General features: G+C 50.7%; 1 protein-coding gene across 1 annotated transcript; it reads left to right on the top strand.

The window, feature by feature from the left end:
* Positions 1-960: 960 nt before the first annotated feature.
* Positions 961-1,608, top strand: LOC145404971 (uncharacterized). Its single transcript, XM_080276476.1, has one exon. It carries the CDS (start codon positions 961-963, stop codon positions 1,606-1,608), a length of 648 nt encoding a protein of 215 aa, XP_080132602.1.
* The last annotated feature ends 7,513 nt before the right edge of the window (positions 1,609-9,121 follow it).

The raw sequence follows: 9,121 nt of genomic DNA, 5'->3' as shown, positions 1-9,121 counted from the left end.
AACCCACGGAAAACCAAGGCTCTCCCTATTAGAATCCCTACACCACCAAGCCCCTGAAGCCTTTGCCTAGAGTCGGACACATAAAAAAAAAAAAAAAAAAAAAAAAAAAAGCCAGCTTCTCCTAGGTACATTCCCCATTGACTATGTTAACACTCACAAATACCTGGGAGTTTATTTTGACAAAAGCCTAACCTTTAATAAAGAAATTCAACACCTCAGGGATATCACTAAACTCAGACTCAATGCTCTCTGGTCCATAGCAAGAAAGGGGGAAGGAGCATCTTATAAAGTACTGCGTCTATTCTATATACAAGCCATAAGCTCAATAGTGGACTACGCAGCCCCAGCACTACCTTCCATCTCTCCAAACCTAGTAAATAAATTAGAAGTCATTCAAAATGAGGCTCTTAGGACAATGACGGGTTCCCCCATGTGGACCCGCCTCTGTAACTTACGAATGGAATGTAACATGGAGTCCTTACACCTAAGAATTCAGGCAAGGGTAGCTAATTTAACAGTCAAATTAGCTCACAAAGGCTCTACCCTCCCCATTCTTACAAGACTGACGGCAGCAGCTAACCTGCACCCCGACCTACTCACAAACAGTTGGAGTCATTGCGCTGCCAAAGCCATCCATAAATACAACATTACTCCCCTCCTAAACCTCCCCCCAGACAGGCCTAGCGAGGCATATCACCCTCTCCCACCCTGGAGCCCCCCCCTATTTAGACTCATTATCGCCAGTTCTCCACCCAAAGCCTCAACTCCCACTCAACAATTAAGACAAGAGAGCCTTAGGCGAATCGCCTCCCTTACAACCCCAACCTCTAATACACAGATGGCTCAGTTAATGAGGGAAAAGCAGGAGCGGCAGTTATAAACCGCGAACACTCGTACGGTTTAAGGATCACAGACTGAGCCTCCACCCTTCAATCAGAACTTGTAGCAATTCTAACAGCAATGGATGATGCCCTCGAAATCAATCCCAACTCTAACATCATCATCCACACTGACTCGGTTAGCGCCATACAAACATTAAAAAAACAGACGCACACAGACAACATCCACTTAATCACTGATATACTAGCTACAGCCCAAGAAATCCGCAATGCAGGAGGCACAATAACAATACATTGGGTACCGAGTCATGTTGGTATTGCGGGCAACGAACAGGCAGACCAACTCGCTAAAATCGCTACAGAATATCCCTTCGTACAAGTTGACATACCCATGAGCTTCAGCCAAACTAAAAACTCCATCAAGACCCAGGCAGCCGCACTCAATAAAAGGGAACATGAAGAACAAGTTTCAGCGGCATCCCCCTCTGCTGTCTGGTATGCCAACACCACCAACTATAAGCCCCTTCCCGCTGCTCATGACATAAACAGTAAAACCCTTAAACAACTGAGGCGACTCAGACTGGGCTACAAAAACTTTGCACAAATACAAGGAGACGACACCCCAATTGAATGCGATCACTGCAGTACTAACACCTCCTTCCCGCTCCTCCACTACATCCTCAGCTGTCCTGCCACTAACAAGCTTCATAGACCCGCCATCCCCCACAACCCAGATATGCCACGCGTAAATATAACTCCCCAACTATAGTCGGAATCCCGGCCGTTTGCGGGTGAGGTGTGGCCCGCACCTGTGTACAATGGTGCCACGTTTCCCCAACTTGCGATGTGAAACGGAAGCTATTTATGTACAAGGCATCACAAATTCGATAAATTCAGATGAATAAAACTTACACTTGTGTATTTTGATGGATGAATCAACAGTAATCTTATTATGCATAAAATATTTATACAGTAACACAGAAACATGGCATACATATTGTACAGTGTTGCTAAAAGATATTGTAGTCACTTTTAATGGTTTTTAGCGTAGTTTTAGGGTGGGTAATAATATCACAGTTATGGATATAAGATAATGAGCCTGAAAAAAGAAGAAATATGCCAATATCCAAAGTAAAAGAAATAATTCATGTAATTCTTGTGAGTGGCAATACTTACACACCCAGGAGAGAGAGAGAGAGAGAGAGAGAGAGAGAGAGAGAGAGAGAGGTCTGTCACTGCCTTCTTTGTATTCATTTGTTCCTTTGTACATACTGCACACACTGATATACATTGTTCCTATTGATGCACATATATCTATACACGTACTGTCACTGCCTTCTTTGTATTCATTTGTTCCTTTGTACATACTGCACACACTGAATTACATTGTTCCTATTGATGCACATATATCTATACACGTAATTTCTCTCTCTCTCTCTCTCTCTCTTCTAATACTGACCACGTGGTAGGTGAATCCAGCCCCCCCTTCCCCTTCCCTCCCTTCTTAATCCCTCCTGGGTGTCTCAGGTCAAATCCCCCTTCACACTTCCCCTCCCCCCTGGACCACCACCCCAACAAACCCACATCCACACTCCCACCCACACCTACACCCACACCCCACTACGTCGGGGTGTATGAATCAGTAACGTAACAAACCTCTCAGCAGACAGTAACTTTGACACTCCATCTACTACTAAATATAACAAAACCAAATTAACAAATGAAAGCACAATTATAAATAACTTATAAAAGAATCAAAAGTACTCAGGGTGGCTCATTTCCCGCCAGGAGAGAGAGAGAGAGAGAGAGAGAGAGAGAGAGAGATAACGGTATAGAAAACGTGGCAACACTGTACACAGGTGCGGGCCACACCTCACCTGCAAACGGCCGGGATTCCGACTATAGAAGCAAATCTCAGACTGACAGCCTCTACTGTCCTTTCCACCACGCCCCACTCCACCCTGATAGATACAGTTCATCGCTTCCCTCCCCCTCCCTAACGTCACTCACACCGTTAATCCCCTCCCCCCCCCTTCCTCCTCCCCTACTGTCACATGCGCGTTTGTGCCTGCATGCGGGGAGGTTTTCACACATCGTCGTGTGCAGGCGCAGGACATGCCGGTGACCTATATTCACTATAAAAAATAAAAATAAAAAAAAAAAAAAAGCACAGAATCAGTCCGTGATATCTGCCCCCTCATTAAGTCAATTAAGCCCACCTACATCTTCAGACACAAGCTCCGACTGGGCTATTACAAGGCCCGGCCCTCTCTATAGAAGAGGAAAACGCAACGGACGAACGATTGATCGTCAGACCAGGGGTGGGACTGAAGTTAATTCAGTCCCAGGTAACACCGTATTGACGGTCTTGTTACACCCTCTAGGGCAGGAGGCCCAAGGCTACGGCCTAAATAAAGAGAGATTGACAGACATAGGCTACGGCCTAACAGAGTGTGCAAAGGGGAAGGTGACCCCAGGCTCCGGCCTTACCACACGAAGGAGAGAGAGTTGCCCTCGTGCATCCCTCTCCAGTTGCTCTTCGGCTACGGCCAGAATACGGTCCAGGGTAGAGAGACCCTGCTACAGTACGTGTAGCACTACCCAATTACGGAAGCGGCGTCCCGGGGTCGGTACCTTGCCGCAACGGACGGGCGAACCAGTTCGCCAATTAGTCGTCTTCCGTACGGGCAGACACTCGGCTCCGGCCGGGGCACGTACCAGGGTAGAGAATTCCCTGCAGGTAGGATCTGTCCGTATTGGAGAGAGTGTGGCCTCTGCACCCCTCACTCCGGCTTGTCTCCTACTACGGGAGGAACACCACGCCGGCGGTACCTTGCCACGGCGAAAGGGCGACATCGATCACCCTATAGGTGTCCCCCGTACGCCGGCCAAGTTCACGGCTACAGCCAAGGTGCACAATAGGGGAAGGAGAGCCCCGGCTCAGGCCTACAGACACACTCAAGGGACCACGAGTAGCGTGAGTCTTCCTTTAGCCTCTTTCCCTTCGGGGAGCCCTTCGTCGCCATCCGGGCTTATAGGCCCGGAGGAGGCACTAGAGTGGTGGCAAGGCCCGATATCGGACCTACCGCCCACACCCGGGAGTTCCTTGACCCTGCCGGAGCCCCACAGGAGACGCTGCTGCAGTCCAGCCCTGACGGCGCCTCTCCTCCTGAGCACCCGCAGTCCCAGGACGCCCAGGCCCACCGCCGCAGTCTACAACGAAGGCGATCCAGGCTCCCTCACTCCCCGGAGGCAGAGGAAACAGGCCCGACTGCTCTGGTTGTTCGGCCCTAGTCCCGAGGGCCACCGATCAGGTCGAGGCCCCCAGACCACAGGGCCTCCCTGCACCCCACCGGCGCGGCCCTAGTACAGGAGCCGCCCCTCAGGTCGAGGCCCCAGACAGGTGAGCCTCCCTGACAGTATGTGAAACAGTGAACTAGTAAACCCAGGAAACAAGGGGAAAGACAGTGACAGTGATCCAGAGTACAGTGACAGTGCTTACACGGAAAATATATTAAACAGTGGCCCACTAGAAACTAGTGCCATCGGGGTAAGAAGTGTATTTTGTCAAATAATTCAGTCCCTCCCCGCATCAAGGAACCAGGGGATTTTCTGTGAGTCTAGAGGTAGGTGCGCGGGCGAGTTGAAAGATAAGTGTACGTGTCTCCGTGACCAGGTGACAGTGTCGAGTGTCGCTATCCGCACCCTACCTTTATTATGGTAATAACCTCGAAACAGACTCTCAATCTCGGTATTCTTAAAGTGAACAACACCAGTTTTATATTATCCTGAAGTGACATAATAATTCCATACAATCAATTAAAGTGAACAACCCCATTTGCATAATTACCTTCCAAGTGACATTAAAGAATACCCGCGACCTCCCTGTGTAATAGTGATAATATATATGATCATTCTGTGAAGCCAAGTGTAATCCTGTATCTCTGTTTCTCTATATGCTAAATATCATTGTATGTACACTGTTATGAGTAGGACCTAGGTAATAGATGTGATACGGTATACTGCCTGGTTTTTATGTCCTGTTCCTTTGTTCGTGCTTTACATCCGGTCTAGAAAGAGGACCCCGTTTCAGTAGCTCGTGTTTTTACGACGAGAAGTCGCCTTAAAAACACAGCATTACACTGGTGGCAAGCGGTGGTTCTGGATCCGAGTAAAGCACGGAGGAACGAAGAAAGGAAACTTGCACAATGGCAGCCAAACCACACATCCAATTGCCGAGGTTCAACCCGGACCAGTGCGACATAGAAATATATTTAGATATGGTCAAACCCCTCCTAGACATAGGGTTCGACTCAGACAGAGAAAAGATTGCAGTCACACTACCTAACCTGGGGGAAATAATCGCCACTGTCACTCCCAAAATCGTCCCAATACTAAAATGGGATCAATTCAAACAAACTGTGAAACAGGAGGCGACACCATCTCTGGTCACAGTTGTAGCCTTGTCAGAACTAGACGCCCTCACATACGACGGAATCCTCGATGACACCTTCATCCAGGCTAGGCGGCTCTTCACCGCTGCGTACCCGGGCACAGACACAAAAACCCGGGAACAACTCATATTCCACAAACTCCTCAGGATCCTCCCCGATTTCATTAAAAACCACTTCATAATACATGAACTGACGGGAGACCTGGATAAACAAATCAACTTAATAAGGCGCCTTCTAACCGTCCACTCCTCCCCCAAACGCATCGGCATCATCAACCAATTCCCCACGGATCTCATCCCTGTAAATCCTTGGGAATTTACTCCTTGCTGCCCTGAGTGCCCAATCCACGACATTCGTGAGCAGCTAAAAGCTGCCCGGGGCAGCAAAACAAAACAAGAGCGCCCACAAGCCTCCCCACCATACGCCGATTGCCCCAAGCCTCAAAGAAGAAAAGTGAAATGAGGAAGTCACAGAAGGCGCCCCCCCACTGCCCCCACATCTCACTGTAATGACGGGGGCCACCTCACATCTCCCCCAGTCGATGACAGGGGAAAACGTCATCTTTCCATTTCCTCTCCTCCCACTATCTCTTCTATTTTGCCCTCCCCTATTCCTACCACTATTCCTAACCCTCCCACCTCACACACCACTTTCTCCACTACTACCGCCTCCCCCCTTCCTATTCCTCCCCAACACAAAGCCTGCCTCCCCCTTCGCAGGCCTCCTAGAACCCTTACCCCATCTTTCCCAAACCCACTTCCCAAAACTGCCTCCTCCTGTCTACTCCCTCCCACCTACCACCCCGCACCATCCACCACCACCACATCCCCGCCACTCATTTTTCCCACCTACACAGCCTCTCTTTCCTTGCTCACTTCCCCCACCCCACCCTCAACCTCACCATACCCACAAACCCCTTCCCCCACGTCACCCTTGCCTGACCCACCACCACCTTCCTCCGATTCTGATCCTTCACCAAACACCCCACCTCCTCCAACCCACCACTCTCAATCACCACCTGCTACGCCCGCCACCAACACCTTACAACCAGAAACAAAAATTGAGAGAGTGCTATGGCGCCGCCACGACTGCCCACCTGTCAGAATCCGAGGGACCCACCACCTTCTCCGACTCCTACGCCGGACCAACCATCCATCCTCCCTCCGACTCACTCTCAACCCCCATCAGGAGCCTAACACCTTCACCACCCACTGGGTCAGCCTCACCCAACACCTCACCCCGGCCTACCAGACTTCCACCTCCACCACCTACCGCCTCCAGTCACGGGGCCGTGACTTCAACAACGCAGAGGATGGTAAAATGCCCGCCATGCCCGCCGCAGGACCTCCCACCTCACCACCCCCCACACCACCACCGAGCCGCCACCCCACCACCACCCCAGGAGGACACACCGGTGAGGTTAGTGACCCCGGGCAAGAGGGTCATCAGGGCATCACGGCCCTGAGCCCCTATTCCCCGCAAGTGCCCCAACCCCAGGTGATCAGGGGAACTGAACTACTATGCGGGCAGGGCAGTGATCGTCAGACCAGGGGTGGGACTGAAGTTAATTCAGTCCCAGGTAACACCGTATTGACGGTCCTGTTACACCCTCTAGGGCAGGAGGCCCAAGGCTACGGCCTAAATAAAGAGAGATTGACAGACATAGGCTACGGCCTAACAGAGTGTGCAAAGGGGAAGGTGACCCCAGGCTCCGGCCTTACCACACGAAGGAGAGAGAGTTGCCCTCGTGCATCCCTCTCCAGTTGCTCTTCGGCTACGGCCAGAATACGGTCCAGGGTAGAGAGACCCTGCTACCTTACGTGTAGCGCTACCCAATTATGGAAGCGGCGTCCCGGGGTCGGTACCTTGCCGCAACGGACGGGCGAACCAGTTCGCCCATTAGTCGTCTTCCGTACGGGCAGACACTCGGCTCCGGCCGGGGCACGTACCAGGGTAGAGAATTCCCTGCAGGTAGGATCTGTCCGTATTGGAGAGAGTGTGGCCTCTGCGCCCCTCACTCCAGCTTGTCTCCTACTACGGGAGGAACACCACGCCGGCGGTACCTTGCCACGGCGAAAGGGCGACATTGATCACCCTATAGGTGTCCCCCGTACGCCGGGCAAGTTCACGGCTACAGCCAAGGTGCACAATAGGGGAAGGAGAGCCCCGGCTCAGGCCTACAGACACACTCAAGGGACCACGAGTAGCGTGAGTCTTCCTTTAGCCTCTTTCCCTTCGTCGCCATCCGGGCTTATAGGCCCGGAGGAGGCACTAGAGTGGTGGCAAGGCCCGATATCGGACCTACCGCCCACACCCGGGAGTTCCTTGACCCTGCCGGAGCCCCACAGGAGACGCTGCCGCAGTCCAGCCCTGACGGCGCCTCTCCCCCTGAGCACCCGCAGTCCCAGGACGCCCAGGCCCGCCGCCGCAGTCTACAACGAAGGCAATCCAGGCTCCCTCACTCCCCGGAGGCAGAGGAAACAGGCCCGACTGCTCCGGTTGTTCGGCCCTAGTCCCAAGGGCCACCGATCAGGTCGAGGCCCCCAGACCACAGGGCCTCCCTGCACCCCACCGGCGCGGCCCTAGTACAGGAGCCGCCCCTCAGGTCGAGGCCTCAGACAGGTGAGCCTCCCTGACAGTAGGTGAAACAGTGAACTAGTAAACCCAGGAAACAAGGGGAAAGACAGTGACAGTGACAGTGATCCAGAGTACAGTGACAGTGCTTACACGGAAAATATATTAAACAGTGGCCCACTAGAAACTAGTGCCATCGGGGTAAGAAGTGTATTTTGTCAAATAATTCAGTCCCTCCCCGCATCAAGGAACCAGGGGGTTTTCTGTGAGTCTAGAGGTAGGTGCGCGGGCGAGTTGAAAGATAAGTGTACGTGTCTCCGTGACCAGGTGACAGTGTCGAGTGTCGCTATCCGCACCCTACCTTTATTATGGTAATAACCTCGAAACAGACTCCCAATCTCGGTATTCTTAAAGTGAACAACACCAGTTTTACATTATCCTGAAGTGACATAATAATTCCATACAATCAATTAAAGTGAACAACCCCATTTGCATAATTACCTTCCAAGTGACATTAAAGAATACCCGCGATCTCCCTGTGTAATAGTGATAATATATATGATCATTCTGTGAAGCCAAGTGTAATCCTGTATCTCTGTTTCTCTATATGCTAAATATAATTGTATGTATGTACACTGTTATGAGTAGGACCTAAGTAATAGATGTGATACGGTATACTGCCTGGTTTTTATGTCCTGTTCCTTTGTTAGTGCTTTACATCCGGTCTAGAAAGAGGACCCCGTTTCAGTAGCTCGTGTTTTTACGACGAGAAGTCGCCTTAAAAACAACCGGGCTAATGTATGGCCCGGCCTCCACTATAGGTGGAGGAAATCTTAAAACGAACGAACTTAAAAACACAGCATTACACTGGACTTTGCCACACACCTCCCACAACAAACACTGACAGACCCATGGTATTACAGCTAGCAATGACGGAACAATTACAGCTGTAGGTAAGACAGAGGTCAATATATTTAAGTTAAATAATAAAACTGAGACGACAAAGAACACGAAGCAAATATTGACCGGGACGTATACCATTCTGCCAAATCTATGAAAATAAGGAACAGTGGAACTACTACAATTAACGTTCAGAGCCGCTAGTATCCTCATTCCAAGTGTAATAAGTTCGTTTTATTACTTGCTTACCGATAGAGTATGTGAGAAATCCACAAAAGTTAGCTATCATCGTAGCCCGGTACATTTGGCACCAACGCATCGGATACGTTTTAGCACAAATTCAGCCCTGCTTCT

Source organism: Coenobita brevimanus, chromosome 65 (assembly GCF_032717465.1).
Source record: "Coenobita brevimanus isolate Jiangsu-jjx chromosome 65, ASM3271746v2, whole genome shotgun sequence".
Classification (NCBI taxonomy): domain Eukaryota; kingdom Metazoa; phylum Arthropoda; class Malacostraca; order Decapoda; family Coenobitidae; genus Coenobita; species Coenobita brevimanus.
This window is presented reverse-complemented; position numbering and strand designations above follow the sequence as displayed.

Excerpts from the sequence above, each read along its gene's own strand:
- LOC145404971 (XM_080276476.1), top strand. The coding sequence starts at position 961 with ATGGATGATGCCCTCGAAATCAATCCCAACTCTAACATCATCATCCAC.